Source organism: Castor canadensis, chromosome X (assembly GCF_047511655.1).
Source record: "Castor canadensis chromosome X, mCasCan1.hap1v2, whole genome shotgun sequence".
Classification (NCBI taxonomy): Eukaryota; Metazoa; Chordata; class Mammalia; order Rodentia; family Castoridae; genus Castor; species Castor canadensis.
The window spans coordinates 75,697,195-75,715,248 of NC_133405.1; the positions used below are offsets into that span (position 1 = coordinate 75,697,195).

Here is an 18,054-nt window from a genome sequence, read left to right on the forward strand (position 1 = left end):
TAAGAGTAAACTATATTCAAAGCTAGTGGAAGGAAGGGTATACTAAAAATTAGTGTATAAGCAACAACAAAATAGGATTAGAGTAGACAGAAAAAAATAGAAAAACAATAGAGAAAATCAATAAAACCAAAAGTTAGTTCTTTTCTAAAGGTGAATAAAGTTGAAAAGCATTTAGCTGGACTAAGAGAAAAATGACTCATTATTAAAATCAGAAATGAAAGTTGAGACATTACTACTAACCTCACAGAAATTTAAAAAATATTATAATGGAATGCTATGAATAATTGTACACCAAATCATTTAGTAACCTAAATGAAATGAAAAATTCCTAAAAATACACACCACCAAAGCTGGCTCAAAAAAATTTAAAAACTGGACAGACTTATAAAAAGCAGAAATATTGAGTCACTAATCAAAAATCTTCCAACTAAGAAAATCTCCAGACCAGATGGCTTTAAGGGTGAATTCTACCAAACAGTTAATAAAGAATTATCTCTAAACTGCCAGGTGGTGGTGGCTCATGCATGTAATCCTAGCTACTTGGGAGGCTGAAATGGGGAGGATGGAGGTTTGAGGCCAGCCTGAGGCAAACAGTTCACAAGACTCTATCTCCAAAATAACAGGAGCAAAATGGACTGGAGGTGTGTGGCTTAAGTGGTAGAGTGCCTGCTTTACAAGTGTGAAACCCCAGTCACACCAAATGGAAAAAAATACCACCAGTCATTTTCAAAGTCTTTCAAAAAATAACATGGGAACATTTTGAATCTCATTCAGTACAGCCAGCATTACTCTGATACCACAATCAGACCATGGCATCCCAAGTAAAGAAAATTACACACCAACATCCCTGATGAATATTGATAGAAAAATCCTAAATAAAATACTAACATACAAAATTCAACACCGTTAAAAGGATAGTACACTGTGAGGAAGTGGGATTTATCCCAGGAATGCAAGGACGTTATGAAAGGAAATCAGTGTAATACACCAAACTAATAGACTCAAGAGAGGGAATCCCATGATTATCTCAACTGATACAGAAAAAAATATTGACAAAATCTAACATCCTTCCATGGTAAAAAATACTGAGTCAGGGCTGGTAGAGTGGCTTAAGTGGTAGAGCGCCTGCCTAGCAAGCATGAGGCCCTGAGTTCAAACCCCAGTGCTGCCAAAAAAAAAAAAAAAGAATAGAAAGGAACTTCCTTCAACTTGAAAAATTCCACAATTACAGTTTTAAGGAAGACAGCTAAATAGCTTAGTTATTATATTAGAATTTTGTATGCCAGGCACTGGTGGCTCAGGCTTATAGTCCTGGCTACTCAGGAGGCAGAGATCAGGAGGATTATGGTTTGAAGCCAGCCTGAGCAAGCAGTTCAAGAGACCCTATCTCAAAAAAACCCACCATAAAACAGGGCTACACACACACACAAAAAGGGCTGGGAGTGGCTCAAGGTGTAGGCCCTGCATTCAAGCCCCAGTATTGCAAAAAAAAAAAAAAAGAAAGAAAGAAAAGTACAAAGAATTAAAGAATTTTGTGGCTAGAGGCATAGCTCAAGTGGCAGAGTTCAAACCCTAGTACCACCTAAAAAATAATTAAAATAATATTGAGCTGAGCTGAGGTTTACTTTGGCATAATGGCTGTTGGGTTCATATTTGTTGGCAGAAAATGGATAAAAAAATCACTGAGACATATCATCTAAAGATATCTAATCTTTCCTTCTTTGCTTTTTTTTGTTTTGGTTGGTATTGGGATTTGCACTTAGGGTCTCACACTTGCTAGGCAGGTGCTTTACCACATGAGCCACTCAGTCAGTACATCTTTTGTGGATATATATACATATATATATATATATATATATGTACATATATATCCACATACATACATACAGTACACAGGGGTACTAAGGCTTGAAGTCAGGGTCTATAACATGAACCACTCCACCAGCCCTTTTTTTATGTGTGATGGGTTTTTTGAGATAGGGTCTCTTGAGTAGCTAGGATGACAGGTGTGAGCCACCAGCCCAGATCTTTTGTATATATTTTTATTTTTACTTTGTGGTGCTTGGGTTGAAATCCAGGGCCTCCAGCATACTAAGCAGGAGGTATACTCACAGTCCTAATTTTTCAGTCTTTCCATTTTTCATATGTGCCTTTCAACCCCTTTTCTCTTAAATCTTTCATATGTAATTTTTTGGGGGAGGTACTGGGGTTTGAACTCAGGGTCTACACCTTGAGTCACTCCAGTAGTCCTTTTTTTGTGATGGGTTTTTTCCAGGTAGGGTCTTGTGAACTATTTTCCCAGGTTGGCTTCAAACCATGATGTTCCTGATGGATTACAAACATGTACCACTATGCTTGGCTTGATTTTGTTAATCTCAAAAATAAAGCAGCACTATAATAGCTTAATATATGTTAATAACATTTATCATTTTAAACACAGTTTTCTTGATTTTCCCCAATCCCAACCAGGGTTATTTTGTCATAGTTGTCTTCTTGAATTTCACTTTTACTTTTTTTTTTCTTCAGAAAGTCCCTTGAGATTTTTATTTTACTCTATTTATAATTAGGATTTCTTTTTGGTTCATTTTCAAATATGTCTGATTTTTAAAGTTTCCTTTTAGTAATGCTTTTTGAATGATTAGAAAATTTAGAAAGCAAAGTTAAACACTTTAATTCTAAAATTGCCTTAAGTTTAGAATATGTAAAAAATCACATTATTAATTGAACTCCCACTAGTTTATGAACAGAAAACATCTGATTTGAAACTAGCAGATTAAGTTTGTTTGATTTATTATTAAAGATTCTGTTTTCCTCCATCACTTTCATTGCATGAATGGAAGGTGGCTTTTATTTTTTCAAGCTTAAAAAAATTGGGAGCTAGGGAGCACTTCATAGAATGTGTAAAGCCCTGAGTTCGACCCCAAGTTCTCAAAACAACACACAAATAAGATGAAACAAAATGGACATACCTAAAAGAATGAATTAGTATTTTATGTTGTTGTTCTTGCTGCTTTTGAGATTGTGAGGATTAACTCAGGATTTGGAGGGTACAAAGAAGTTAAATTGCTGGGTTAAAAAGAATACACGCGCTGATGGCTCAGGAGGCAGAGATCACGAGGATCATGGTTTGAAGCCTGCACAGGCAAATAGTTCGAGAGACCCTATCTCCAAAAAACTCTTCACAAAAAAGGGCTGGTGGAGTGGCTCGAGGTGTAGACCCTGAGTTCAAGCCCTAGTACAGCAAAAAAAAAAAAAAAAGGATATATGCATTTCAATCTCTAGTAGATACTGTCAAAGCTTTATTTATAATTTTGACACAAAATAGGGGTTTATGAGGGTGTTTATTAAAAAGTCTGAGAGTATCTATTTGCTCATCTGGTTTGCTTTCTTATGGGTAATTTACCTTGTCTTTTTCCCAAAACAAGCAAATTTACAAGTTCCAAATCAAGAGTTCAAGAAAGGGTTCTGTGCTGACTTCCTTCCTTCCTTCCTTTTTTTTGGTGTTACTGGGGTTTGAACTCAGAACCTCATATTTGCTAGGCAGGCACCCTACCACTTGAGCCATGCCCCCAGTCCTATACTGATTTTCTGTGGCAATTTGAAGAAAAATGTCAAGGAGTTGTATAGTAGTAAATTTTTTCTAAAATTCCGTGGATAGGAATCCACAAAGAATCGACACTGAATGTGATACACTTATAGGTTTATCAGTAAAATATTGTTATGCTAAGTATACTTTAATAGCAAAGAAATTCTTATGATTCATATCATAATCTATTTTACATTTTATAAATTCCGATTGCAATATTGTTAAGATTTTTTTTTTTTTGCGGTACTGGGGTTTGAACTCAGGGCCTACACCTTGAGCCACTCAACCGGAACTTTTTTATGACCGTTTGTTTCCAGACAGTGTCTTGTGAACTATTTGCCCAGGGTGGCTTCAAACCACGATCCTCCAGATCTCTGCCTCCTGAGTAGAAGGAGTGAGACATCAGCGGCGGCCAAGATGTTTTACTGAGTATGGATTTTGTCGTTCAGAGCTGTTTAGGGTCAAGAAGTCTTGTACAAAGGGCTAGTTTAAAAATAACTGAGCTGGGCTGGAGGCCTCGCTCAAGCGGTAGAGAGTCAGCCTGAAAGTCCAAAGCTCTGAGGTCAACCCCCACTACTGCCAACAAACAAACAAACAAACAAAAAACAAAAACAAAAAAGAAACAAAGAAAACAAACAATGAGAGGCAGGGGTGTAGCTCAGCGGGTATGCTGAAAATGTGGGAATCCCTGAGTTCAATCCCCAGCACTGCAAAAAAAAAAGTTGATGCATAGAAAGTAGGAGGAGGTCCACACAGACTATCTGTACTACAATACGAGTTTCAATTCATGTGAACTTTTGACTGTTCTTTTCTATAGTGACGTCTGTGTGACAACGAGCATATTTGTGTCGAAGCAGATCTTCCAAAATCACAGCATGTACCAGGGAGGACAACTATGAGTCCTGTAAATTGTGTGCATAAGTGATACTTATTGGTGGACGAAGACAGAAGATGAGTGTAAGAGTTACAGAAGGTTGGTTGGTTTCTATAGCTGGCAATGGAATGCGAACAATTGAAAAATGATTTGAAATGTGACCAAGCACCTGTTGACTAAAAAGTTGCCCGAGTCTATAGAGTATCAGAACGCTCGATTTGCCATTCCCCAGTAGGAACCAGCAGCCTTGTTACCTAGCCATGATGGCAGCAGTTGCACATTCCAGGAAGAAAAAATTACAACGAATATGCATGCATTGCAGAATAAATTTGGAAGTAAAATTGGGAAGGATTCAATTTTGGAGAACAGATTTGTGATTTGCAGATTACCAATGAAGAATCAAATTATAAGAACGCGAAACCTGGAAAGGATTTTAGACATGTGCCAGCCAAATGTCCTCTGTAATAAGGAGGAAACATCTAGATTGGCTGGTTGGGGGCTAGGCATATGTCGGACTGGGGAAATGGCCGATGTGGCATTTCCCACAACCAGCAATTCAGAATTTATTCAATAGTGAAAGAATCTCAAGTTGGTTTCGTGTCACATTCATAAAATATATGTAAATATATACATGTATGTAAGCATTTTAGCATGCTGAATATTACATATAAGGTATTTAGGAGAGAAATAGATGAAATCTTTGGAGTAATGGAAACAAAATATTTACGCTGGATAGCAATACTGGATCTTAATTGCTGCATAGCAATTAAGAGTGTGGGGCTGCTGGTGTAGTCCAGTGGTAGAACGCTTGCATAGCGCGTGCAAGGTCCTGGGTTCAATCTGCAAATAAAAAGAAAACAAAAGAGTGCGGTATATCTGGACTGAATTTCGACTCCCCTGGTTTCCTCACCTGGAAAATGTAGGTCTGCGTACTTGAGAGGGTGGAAGGATTACATGAGATAATCCAGATGGAGGATCAGTGTAGTGCCAGGCATATAGTAAATTCTCAATAAACGTACAGGGCTGTTATTGACGCATCAATTATGTCAAAGAAGAGACATGATGGAGCACAAGAGCCTTCTGAGAATAAAATGAAGATACGTCACTAGCACTTTCAGGTCAACTAGGACTGAATTGGACCCTCTATGAAAAGGTGGAGGGGATCAAGTGACGTCGACCGCCTTAGCAACAGGCCCCCAAAGAAGGTGAATATCTGTAGCCAATAAGACTGTGCGCCGCGGCAGAGGTAGCCAATGGATGGCGGAAAGAGGAAGAGGGAGGACGCGCCAATTCTCCTGCCCGAGCCTCGGCCCAACAAAATGGCGGCGGCGGCGGCGTCGCTTTGTTTCCGCGGCTCCTGCGGCGGTGGCAGTGGTAGCGGCCTCTGAGCTGCGAGGAAGATCCGGCACCAGCGACGGTGACGACCAGGACTTCAGTGCATTTCTATCATAATCGGGCGCCGGGGAGCGCAGAGCGGCACCCAAGGGTCGCAGAAGCCGACCAGGCGTTCAAGCAAAAACATGACCGCTGAGCCCACGAGGTAAAACGCAACCCCTTTTATGGGCCCCAGCGATCTGCTGCTGGGCACCTTCCCAGTGGGGTGCTCGGAAGCCTTTGGTCTGGTGGGTGAGGCCTGCGTGTGGCTTAGCGGACAGCTGCATCATTTTCTCTTTCGAGGAGAACGCTGTGGGGATTTCGTCGGAAGGCTCCCGCCGGGGTAGGGGTGTATGTGTGGGGGGGCGCGGCCTTGGCGTTGGGCGCTTCTTCAGCCTCCCCTAACCGGTGAAGCTTGGTTGGCTTCCTCTGTTTATTCGTGGGGGCCTGTGGGATTGAGACCCCGAAGTCGGAGGCGGTCTTTGGCATCTTTGTCATTCTTAATCTTTGGGCCTAGAAACTGCGTGTGTGTGTGTGTGTGTGTGTGTGTGTCGGGGGGGGGGGAGGGTGGGAAGAGGGGGAGGGGCGGGCGGGAGGATGTGAGATCCTGGGAAGACTTAGTGGCGTTTAGACTGCTGGAGAGGCGAAGTACCCGGGTTCTGCGGGATTTTTTCCCCCCTGCAGCCCCTGGAAACGAGATTTTGGGGGGAGGGCGGGGGTGGCTTGCCAGGTATTTGGATTCCCTTCTCTATCCCAAATCCTGAAGGGTATCCTCGGATTTATCCTGGGGAGGCGGGGGGTGGGAGGAGAGATACTGATACAGGGCTTTGCTTCCTGAGAACCTCAGTATACTTTTTTTTTGTAAAGTCCGGCTTTTAATGGGACATCAGATATTGCCCCGCTTTCTGGGCAAATTTCGAGTACAAGTAATTAGATGCTGTTATTATTTGTTCCATACGCGATGGGGAGCGGGTCAACGTGGGTTCACGAGATTTATGGCAAGGCTATCTGTGCCTGGCAAGCAGCCTCTTATCAATCGAGTACATTTATTAGGTCGAGGCAGTTTTTCACTGGTGTTTCTGATTTGCTACTTGACAGTTTGGGTAGTGAATATGAAATGTATACCGCTTTCGTGCAGGTGGCTGGTTTGCTTTATAGGCAGTTTGCTAGTTGACGTTTCATCCCACAAAGTGAATTAATTTTTCTACTCTTAGATGCATCCTTGGTGCCTAGTGGCAAAATAAAATTACAGGGAGCATGGATCATAATTGCATTCGTGGTTGGTTGGCAAAAGGTGCGTTTGAGTTATTACTATTAGGATTGCATATGCTTCCAGTGTGCTTCAGCTAGAATGGAGAATTTGAGCAGGAGCCCGTGATACTTACTGTACCTGTTTTTGTGCATTAACAAGCAGTAGATAGATGATGGCTTCCTTACCTAGAGGAAAGTATACTTTAGTTCTTAGAATTTAGATCCTTAGTTGTGTAAAAGATTGTTCCCTCGGTTTGTGAATTTGTGTTCTTTGGCTCAAGTGTATTGGTTATTGGGTACTAAGACACATCCTGTACAACTCCTTGGCTGGTTCTTATCAGGCATTCATGTTCATAAGTATGAATGGTGTCCCTTACAGTAATTATGGCTTCTGGATTTTACCATGTCTCACAAAGTCCTCATTTAAGACCATAGATTGGCTGTGCATGGTGGTACACACCTGTAACCCCAGAACTCAGGAGACTGAGGAGCATGATTTCCAGACCAAACAAATAGTGTAAGTGAGACTTTGTCTCAGAAACAAAGAAAAAAAAAACTATGGTCTGTGAGCCGTGCAAGGTGGTGTACCTGTAGCCTCTGATGCTGGGGAGGCTGAGGCAGGAGGATCACTTGAGCTCAAAACTTCAAGACCAGCCTGGGGGCAACAAAATGAGACTCCCTCTCCCCCTGTCTCAATTAAAAAAAACCCCAAAACTTGTAATAGTTGGATATTCTTTTTTTTTTCTTTTCTTTCTTTCTTTTTTTTTTTTTTTTTCAGTACTGGGGTTTGAATTCAGGAATTCAGGACCTACATCACCACCCTTTCTTGTGAAGGGTTTTTTTGAGATAGAGTCTCATGAACTATTTGCCTGGGCTGACTTGGAACCATGATCCTCCTGATCTCTGCCTCCTGAGTAGCTAGGATTACAGGCATGAGCCACCTGTGCCTGGGTCTTTCTTTCATTTTTCTTTTCCTTCTTTTTTGAGAAATGCTAGCTTGAACACCTGGGGTTCCATAGATCTCCTGCTTCAGCCTCTGGAGAATAGCTGGGACTACAGGTGTGTGTCATCACCACCACACCCACCTCCTCTCCCTTTCTTTTGGGGGGGACCTGACATTGTATGCCAAGTCAATTTTCCTTAGTGGTCCTTTTTTTTTAGATGGTGGTGATAAGACTAATAATCATAACGAAATTCAAGTGCATACCATTGTCTTTTACCTATTTTGATTAATCCTCATAGGTACTACTTGGTTTTCTTCATTTTATAGGTAAAAAGGAAATGAGACACAGAGAGAACATAACTGAAATTATACAGTTTGTAATTGATGAAGCTGGAATTGAACCTGCTTTTGATTCCAGAGTTTGTTCTTAACCACAAAGCATTAATGCCTCTTGAGCTGCCAGGTCTTAACTGGATTATGACCATTTTGATTTAGTCCAAGTATTATGATGGGAGAAGTTCATGTTAGGTTGGTTTCAGTCATTTGTTATAAGTCTATGATTTTCTAGCTGTATATAATGTTATATTTTTATGTTCATATGTACTATTTATGAGAATGAAATATTTCATTCCAGAAGTGTCTTAATCCATGTGAAAAGCCCCTTGTAAAGAACCACAAGTATAAATGTGGGGAATTAATTAAAAAGTGTGACATTCCCTGGTTGTTTACTATGAAAGCGGTCCAAGAGTGCGTTCAGAACTGTCTCAGACTGAAGTATCAGTCATCTCCCAAGCCATACTTGTCTTGGTTAAAGGAGAATCTGACAGGTAATGCTTGAGACTTGAACCTATAAAACCAGACCACTTCAAAAAAAGACATTTTATTAGCATATACTAGTTGTATGGGAGGGGTTTCATTGGGACAATTCCATGCATGCTTACAATGTGTGTTCCTTAGACTCACCTCCCCCTCCAAAACAGTTTCAGCAGGTTTCATAGTTCTAATTTCATGCAACTGTACAGTGTGTGGAGTACACAGTGTATTGCCTACATTTGCCCTCTGGGATAATCATGCCTCCTCCCGCTGGTACTCACCCCCAAGCAGGATTTGTTTTCCATTCCTGTCCTCCATTTTTTAAAGTGTATTCTTTTTTGTTTGGCAGTACTGGGATTTGAACTCAAGGCCTCATGCTTGCTAGGCAGGTGCTCTACCGCTTGAGGTACTCCACCAGCCATTGAATGTATATTAATTGTTCAAAAGGGTTTTGCTGTGGTATTTCACACTTGTGTATATTGTACTCTAAGCAGATTAACCTTCCTATTACTCTTTCCCAATCCCCCTACCCCCCCACGCCTCAACAGGTTTCAGTGATGTTTCCTTTCATCATGCCCTCTTCATACAGGTACATCACATTTGGTTATTATGCACTACCAGATCACTCTTCCTCCCCGCCCCTCCCCTCTCCTCTCCTTGGATTCTTGTCTCCGTTTTTTTTTTGTTTGTTTGTTTCTTTGTTTTTGGCTTTACTGGGATTTGAACTCAGGGTCTACACCTTGAGCCACTTCACCGGCCCTTTTTGTGATGGATTTTTTTTGAGATAGGGTCTCTAGAACTATTTGCCCAGGCTGGCTTCAAACCACCATCCTCCTAATCTCTGTCTCCTGAATAGCTAGGATTATAGGAATGAGCCACTGGCACCCTGCTTTCCCCGTTTTTGAGACAGGGTCTTACTAAGTAACTCAGGCTGGTCTGGAATAGTTAAGGCTGCCCTTGAACTCGCAGTTCTCCTGCCTCCATGTCCTGCGTGCTGCATTATAAGTGTGCACCACCATGCTTGATTCTCTTTCATTGTGAGGCAGAAATAATGTGAGCAATTCCATACCTTATCATTAATTTAATTTTATACAGTAGTTCCATATTTTTTACATCACATCTTCTGTTGAGCACCTAAAACTAGAAATAAAGATTGGTTGTAATTTTTACTTGTGTTTATGAAAAAATGAATTGCTCTAGGGAGAGAAATGCCCCAAAGGCAAGAGGAAGGAAAATAATAAACCAATGGCCTGGCCTGGCTAAATCATACATTGAATAATCAGCCTTTAAAAGCCTTTTTTTTTTTTTGAGATGGGGAGGGTCTCAGTATGTTGCTTAGACTGGACTTGAACTCTCCATCTCCTTCCTCAGTCTCCCAGGGATTACAGACATCACCCTGGCTTTCAGTCTTTTTTTCTTTCTCTTTTTTTTGTGGGGGGGAGTGGGGTTACTGGGGTTTGAACTCAGGACCTTAAACTTGCTAGGCAGACTATCCCACTTGAGCCACATTTCCAGCCTTTTTTTGCTTTAATTATTTTTCAGGTAGTCTTGAGTTTTTCCTTGGGTATAATCTGTATGATCCTTGTACCTACAGACTATCTACAGCCGAGTAGCTGGTATGACAGGGGTGCACTACTTGCTTATTGATTGGAATGAACTGTCAATAACTTCTTCCTGTGCTGACTTCAAACTGTGATCCTTCTGATCTCTACCTCCCAAGTAGCTGGGATTATAGGTGTAAGCCACCACACCCAGCCTGGCTTTAAGTCTTTAATAGGTTTTTGTTTTGTTTTTTTTTTGCTGTTGTTGCTTGTTTTGTTTTAAATAACATTGGCTGTTTTATCAAGTTTTTGGCATTATGAAGGTTAGCATTTGATCAATGAACTAAACTTTACTTGCATATAAGGTCATGGGAGATTTGATGGAACTTGTCATTTTATTCCTTATGACAGTTAACTTCTTGAAAAACTGACAGCTGTATAACTTTTATTTTTAGTGCTGAGCATGAAGCCCAGGGCCTTGTGCTGTGCCACTGAGCTACATCCTCAACCTTTGTCATTGGTCTTAAGGCAGAAGTTGTCTAAATTGAGATGGTAAATGTCTTAGAAAGTGTCTGGTAAGTTAACAAGCAATTGTAGTCACCTAACTTTTGAAAAATGTTACCTATGAAATATTTTATTTCTACTATGTAGAAAGTGTTAAGCCCAGTCATGTGGAAGGGGGAGGAAATGCAAACTGTATAAAGGGTTTTGCAAGCACTTAAATACCAATTACTTGGTTATGTTGTGGGTTGGGGTGAAAACAAAGACATTTGTGACCTTAATTTTGATCGGGCTAATTTCTTACTATGGGCAACCTTTGATGTTGGCCATGAGCTGTTATATATTATTGTTCTTTAGATAAGATAAAAATAATATTTCTAGCTGGATGTGGTGGTATACTCCTGTAATCCCAGCTACTTGGGAGGCTGAGGCAGGATTGTGAGTTTGAGGCCAGCCTGAATAACAGTAAGACTGTATCTCAAAAAACAAAACCAAAAGAATATTTCTATACAGATAAAAGCATGTGATTTTTTTTCAGGGAGGGGGTGCTATTAGGGTTTGAACTCAGGGCCTCATGCTTGCTGGGCAGCTGCTCTACAACTTGAGTCATGCCCCTAGCCTTTTTTTCTTTTTTGTTGTTTTTCTTTTGAATAGGGTTCTGCTTTTATGCCTAGTGGGCATGGACCTCCATCCTCCTATTTACACACCATGTAGCTGGGATGACAGACATATGCTACCACACCCAGGTTTTAATTGGTTGATCTGGGTTTTTGAGAATTCCCTCCCCTTCCAGGCTGACTCCACATAGCTGGGATTACAGGCACACCCATCTGGGGTCTGACCTCAGTCCTTCTACCTACTGTCTCCTGAAGTAGCTGGACCACAGGCATGTGTGGCCACACCCTTCTTCTCCCTTCCCTCCCTACCTTTTTTTGAGACAAAGTTTAGCCCTGTAGCCCAAGCTGGCCTTGAACTCACAATCCTCGTGTCTCAGCTTCCTTAGTGGTGGGACTATGGGTGTGAAATAATTTTTTATAAGAAATTGTGTGTATTTACGTGCTTATTTACCTTTTGGAGTCTGAATGCATTTATGGATTAGGTCAGGACACAGGCTGCTCTGGAATTTGCCTGTCATTCTTTCCCCAGACCATGCATGTTCTCTTGAACGTTGGCAAATAAGATTCAGTGGTTTAAGCCAGTGAGAAATAATGCATTAGCCACGCCCTGGCTCTCACCTGTAATACTAGCTATTCAGGAGGCAGAGATCAGGAGGATCACCCTTCGAAGCTAGCCCAGGCAAATAGTTTCAGAAACCCTATCTTGAAAAGACTCTTCACAAAAAAGGGCTGGTGGAGTGGCTCAAGATGAAGGCCCTGAGTTCAAACCCCAGTACCGCCAAAAAAAAAAAAAATGCATAGCTCTTCCTCTAGTAAAAGGAGTATCTAAGTAGTATTTCTGTAATTTCTCTATTCATATATCTTGATGTTTGTCTTGTGGTCTGCTTGATACTGACATGCAGTATGTCTTTTTTTTTTGTTTGCTCTTCTTATATTACCCAGCCTTATGATGCAAATGCATTTTAATTATAATTTAATTAAAATGCATTTTAATTAGCATATAATAATTGTTGGGGGGGAGAGCATTGTGACATTTACATATATGCTTACAATAGATCTTGGATTCACCCCTACCATCATTCTCTCTTATTCCCCTTTCCTCACCTTCTTAGAACAATTTCAGCAGGTTTCATTGTTCTAATATGCACTGTGTTTCTCCATGTGCAAAAGTAAGTTGTAACAGATGTTGATACAGCTTGCAGGAGTTTTGAAGGAGGCAATATGGTTATAATAGCTATTTATTTATTTATTTATTGAGACAGGGTCTTGCTATGTAATCTAGGCTGTTTTCAAACGAGATCTTCCTGCCTCAGCCCATTCCTTGAGCCACTCCACCAGCCCTTTTTTGTGATGGGTTTTTTCAAGATAGGATCTCACAAACTGTTTTCCCAGGGCTGGCTTTGGACTGTGATTCTCCTGATCAGCTAGGATTACAGGTGTGAGTCACTGTTCTTAAAAGACAGTAAAATAAGGCCTTTGGGTGTCCTTGTTATTTTTTAAGAGTGTAAAAGCGATCCTGAGACTAGTTAGTCTGAGAACTGCTAGTATAGAGGAATGTACACCAAACTGTGAGACAGACCTGGGTTTTCTAGTTATAGCTGTGGCATAACTGACTGTATGGTCTTGACAAATCATTTGTTCTATTCAGTCCCCTGTTTTGTCATTTGCAGAATGAATTTGTACTAGATATTCCATAAAATTCCTTTTTAAAAGTAACACTGCTTATATGTGAGTATTGGTCAGTTTTTATTTTATCTGCCTTTGGGGGTAGTGATGAGGGAAGGTTTCATTATTCAATGTGTACACATCTTTGTTTTGCCTTAAAACTTGCATGGTTAGGATTACAGGTGTTTTGTTGCTAATATGTGTATGGTATCACATGTTCACACTTATGCAAACATTCATTGGAAAGGAAGAACATTTTGTTGGAAAGTTTGTTAATTACACCTCAAGAATATGTTCTGTTTGAATTTAGAGTATTCATTTTTATTTTTTTGGCGGCACTGGGGTTTGAACTCAGGGCCTATACTTAGTAGGCAGGCGCTCTAAATAGGGTCTTGCTAACTATTTCCCCAGAGCTGTCTTTGAACTGTGATCTTCCTGATCTCTGCCTTCTGAATAGCTAGGATACAGGCATGAGCCTCTGGCACAGCCTGGCTCTGTCCTTTTATGACTGAAGACACTTCTGAAAAGATCTATGTTAGTTTTAGCCAATTGTTCTTTTTGCCCTGGGAAAAGGTTCTGTGCATTTTTCCCTGTAGCCACTATTTTCAGATCCTGTCACTGAGAGTTTGTCTCTCAGTTTTGGCTTTAAATAGCCATTCCTGGTATCTGCAGTTTGGCCCACCTGTTAGGTCTTCCATATAATATTTGTTAATGGAATTTGTGGTATAGCAGTAGTGTTGCTGGCCAATATCCTTCACTACATACTTTGGGAGAATGCTTTGGTAGTTGATTCAGTGCTGTGTGTCAGTGAGGGGCCTCGCAGGCACTGCACAAAGGGTAATTAAAATTCCTACCCTCCTAAGGTATTCGTATAGGTAAGTAAATAAGCAGTAACAGAGCAGTGCTAAAATAGTCAAAGTACATTGCTTGTGCTAGGGATCAGAAGTGACGGAAATCCTGACTTTGGGGATGTCTAGGAAAGTTGTGAGAGGAAAAGCGATCTGTATTGAGATTTGAATGAATTAGCACGTAAAGGTTGGCTGGGAGGGGCAGTCTAGGTAGAAGATTAGTTTGGCTAAAAATTAGTAAATTTACTTTATACATAGCATAGGAAATAAGACATGTACACAAGTAGTTTGGAGCAAGCTATAAAGTGATAAGTGGTGCATGAAGTAAAAATCTAAGATGATGTGGGAGTTTAGGAGGAAGACATTTCTTTTTGCGGGGCAGGGCGTGGTGTGGTGGTGCTGTAGAGAGAATACAGGGCCTCCAGCAGTCTATACATCCACTTTACCACTGAGCAACTTCCATCCTGGGAAGACACTTCTTTTCTTTCTTTCTCTCTCTTTTTTTTTGAGACAGGGTCTCATTATGTAGTCCAGGCTGGCCTCCAACTCTCTATTCTCCTGCCCCAGCCTCCTAAGTGCTAGGATTACAGGTGTGTATCACCACCTCTGGCTTCAGGGAAGATATTTCTGATGGGGACCAAGAAATCTAGAGATACAGTATTTGAATTGGCCTTAGAAAGATGCATTCAATTTTGACAAAGAAGATTGTGGGAAAATTCCAGATGTGAGGAATAGCAGTTTGAACAAAAGACCTTTTCTTTTTGGAAAAAGGTCAACTTAGAATTTTTAACTGAACTCATGGACAAATATTGTATAACTATTGTGCAGTTTGTTAGACTTTGTGGCTTGATGATCTTGTAAAAGCACCTGTGCCCTTGTGATGAACTAGATAAATTTCAGTTCATAGCTGTTAAAAACTATTGCCTAGTTTTCTTAAATATTGTGTCACGGGTTTTGAATGATTGTGATCAAAATCTATCCTTAGTTGTCCTTATTTTGGGCATCTGAAGTGGTCCATTGACTTTTGGGTTAACATTTTGCCATATAAAATCCAAAATCGTATTGTGATTACTTAGCATGCGTGAGGCTCTGGGTTCAATCCCCAGCACTGGAAAAAATCCAAAATAAATAACTTGTTTTCAAGGAATACTGGATTTGTTCTTTTGCTTATTTAATTTATATTAGTCATTCCTTGGTTTATTTGAGAGTATTCCAAATTTAGTTCTGTTATAATGCTTGTTTTGAAAATGTGGATTTGTTCCAACAAGATTGATGTATCAGGGAACAATTTGAGCATAAGGCAAAATTTACATTTGCTGATGTGGATTTCCTCTGCAGGGTCAGAGGTCAAGCTGTGACCTACCAACTAGTGAGTGGCCTGTTATTTGTAAATCAAGTATTGGGATATACCAGAGCCTGCTTGTTTACATCCTTGCCTGCTTCTGTACCACAATTGGAAAGCTAAATAGTTTCTTTGGAGAACTTAAGGCACAGGAAGTTAAAGTATTTGCTAACTGGCCCCTTCTGTTGATTCCTGTGGTAGGTAAATGCTGGAAACCACACCCAGGGGAACAGAGCTGCGTAAAATACACACATAAACATGCATACTCTTCAGACATCAACCACTTACCTCAGTTCACCACTTATGTTATGAGCCACACCATCCACATCTGTCCTTACAATTTTCCATGATTTCACATAACCTCCCTTTTCACTGCATGGTAATTCACCAGCTGCAACCCGCAAAGTGCCCACTTCTGCAAGCAAACTTGGGGCCTTTTTTTTTTTCCAAGGTAAAGTGCCATATTTACTGTATTTATGCAGGGTCGAATCACTTAACATTATAGACTGTGTAGAACCATAGCTACCATTTATACTGGTTTTTTCTTGAGTTTCTATCTTGGTTTTTAAAAATGTGTCACTGATGATGTTTTTTGAGTGTTATGCTTCTCACCACGTTTGTCCATAACATGAGTTTTGTAGTGTTGAATGCATACTTTTGCATAGTCTAGTGAATTTTTTTTAAGGAACCCATATATGACATTGTTGAGGAACTGGATGTAATTGTCAGCTTCCAAAAAGTACTAATTCATTCACCAGATATTTTTGGGGTGTTGTGAATATTGAGTTAACAGGCATAAAGTAAATTAGTGTCTGGGATGTAATAATGACTCAAATATTAATTATTACTGATTATTACCATGAGTCAGAAAGTGTTCTAAATACTACATCGATGAACAAAATGATAAGGGCACAGACCCCATGGAGCTTACATTGTACTTAAAAAAATCTGTATTCAAGCCAGAAGCTGGTGGCTTATACTTGTAATCCTAGCTACTCAGGAGGCAGAGATGAGGAGAATGGCAGTATAGTTCCAGAGACTCTATCTCAAAAACCTATTTATAAAAAAGGGGGTGACCGAGTGACTCAAGTGGTAGAATGCCTGCCTGGCAAGCCTGAGGCCCTGAGTTCAAACCTTAGTACTACCACCAAAAAAAAAAAAGTCTATATTCGTATACATTTTGGCTAGTAATTCAACCCTCTCCCTGGAAAATTATTTTGATGTCATCATAAAGGATATTTTAATACCCCTCTAGATCAAAGATCTTTACTTAAAACAACTTTCTAGTCAGTGTCTCTGACTTCATGCAATATTTTTTTTTTCGTTTTTCTTTTATTATTCATATGTGCATACAAGGCTTGGTTCATTTCTCCCCCCTGCCCCCACCCCCTCCCTTACCACCCACTCCGCCCCCTCCCGCTCTCCCCCTCAATACCCAGCAGAAACTATTTTGCCCTTATCTCTAATTTTGTTGTAGAGAGAGTATAAGCAATAATAGGAAGGAACAAGGGGTTTTGCTGGTTGAGATAAGGATAGCTATACAGGGCATTGACTCACATTGATTTCCTGTGTGTGGGTGTTACCTTCTAGGTTAATTCTTTTTGATCTAACCTTTTCTCTAGTTCCTGGTCCCCTTTTCCTATTGGCCTCAGTTGCTTTAAGGTATCTGCTTTAGTTTCTCTGTGTTAAGGGCAACAAATGCTAGCTAGTTTTTTAGGTGTCTTACCTATCCTCACCCCTCCCTTGTGTGCTCTCGCTTTTATCATGTGCTCATAGTCCAATCCCCTTGTTGTGTTTGCCCTTGATCTAATGTCCACATATGAGGGAGAACATACGATTTTTGGTCTTTTGAGCCAGGCTAACCTCACTCAGAATGATGTTCTCCAATTCCATCCATTTACCAGCGAATGGTAACATTTCGTTCTTCTTCATGGCTGCATAAAATTCCATTGTGTATAGATACCACATTTTCTTAATCCATTCGTCAGTGCTGGGGCATCTTGGCTGTTTCCATAACTTGGCTATTGTGAATAGTGCCGCAATAAACATCGATGTGCAGGTACCTCTGGAGTAACAGTCTTTTGGGTATATCCCCAAGAGTGGTATTGCTGGATCAAATGGTAGATCGATGTCCAGCTTTTTAAGTAGCCTCCAAATTTTTTTCCAGAGTGGTTGTACTAGTCTACATTCCCAGCAACAGTGTAAGAGGGTTCCTTTTTCCCCGCATCCTCGCCAACACCTGTTGTTGGTGGTGTTGCTGATGATGGATATTCTAACAGGGGTGAGGTGGAATCTTAGTGTGGTTTTAATTTGCATTTCCTTTATTGCTAGAGATGGTGAGCATTTTTTCATGTGTTTTCTGGCCATTTGAATTTCTTCTTTTGAGAAAGTTCTGTTTAGTTCACGTGCCCATTTCTTTATTGGTTCATTAGTTTTGGGAGAATTTAGTTTTTTAAGTTCCTTGTATATTCTGGTTATCAGTCCTTTGTCTGATGTATAGTTGGCAAATATTTTCTCCCACTCTGTGGGTGTTCTCTTCAGTTTAGAGACCATTTCTTTTGATGAACAGAAGCTTTTTAGTTTTATGAGGTTCCATTTATCTATGCTATTTCTTAGTTGCTGTGCTGCTGGGGTTTCATTGAGAAAGTTCTTACCTACACCTACTAACTCCAGAGTATTTCCTACTCTTTCTTGTATCA

General features: G+C 40.3%; 1 protein-coding gene across 4 annotated transcripts in view; it reads left to right on the forward strand.

The window, feature by feature from the left end:
• Positions 1-5,745: 5,745 nt before the first annotated feature.
• The window catches only part of Atrx (ATRX chromatin remodeler), a 195,036-nt gene continuing 182,727 nt past the window's right edge, over positions 5,746-18,054 (forward strand). For all 4 annotated transcript variants that reach the window (XM_074062634.1, XM_074062635.1, XM_074062636.1 and 1 more), the window contains exon 1: positions 5,746-6,000. In XM_074062634.1, coding sequence (XP_073918735.1) covers positions 5,981-6,000 — 20 coding nt within the window. In that variant the 5' untranslated portion in view covers positions 5,746-5,980. The remainder of the gene's footprint in view (positions 6,001-18,054) is intronic.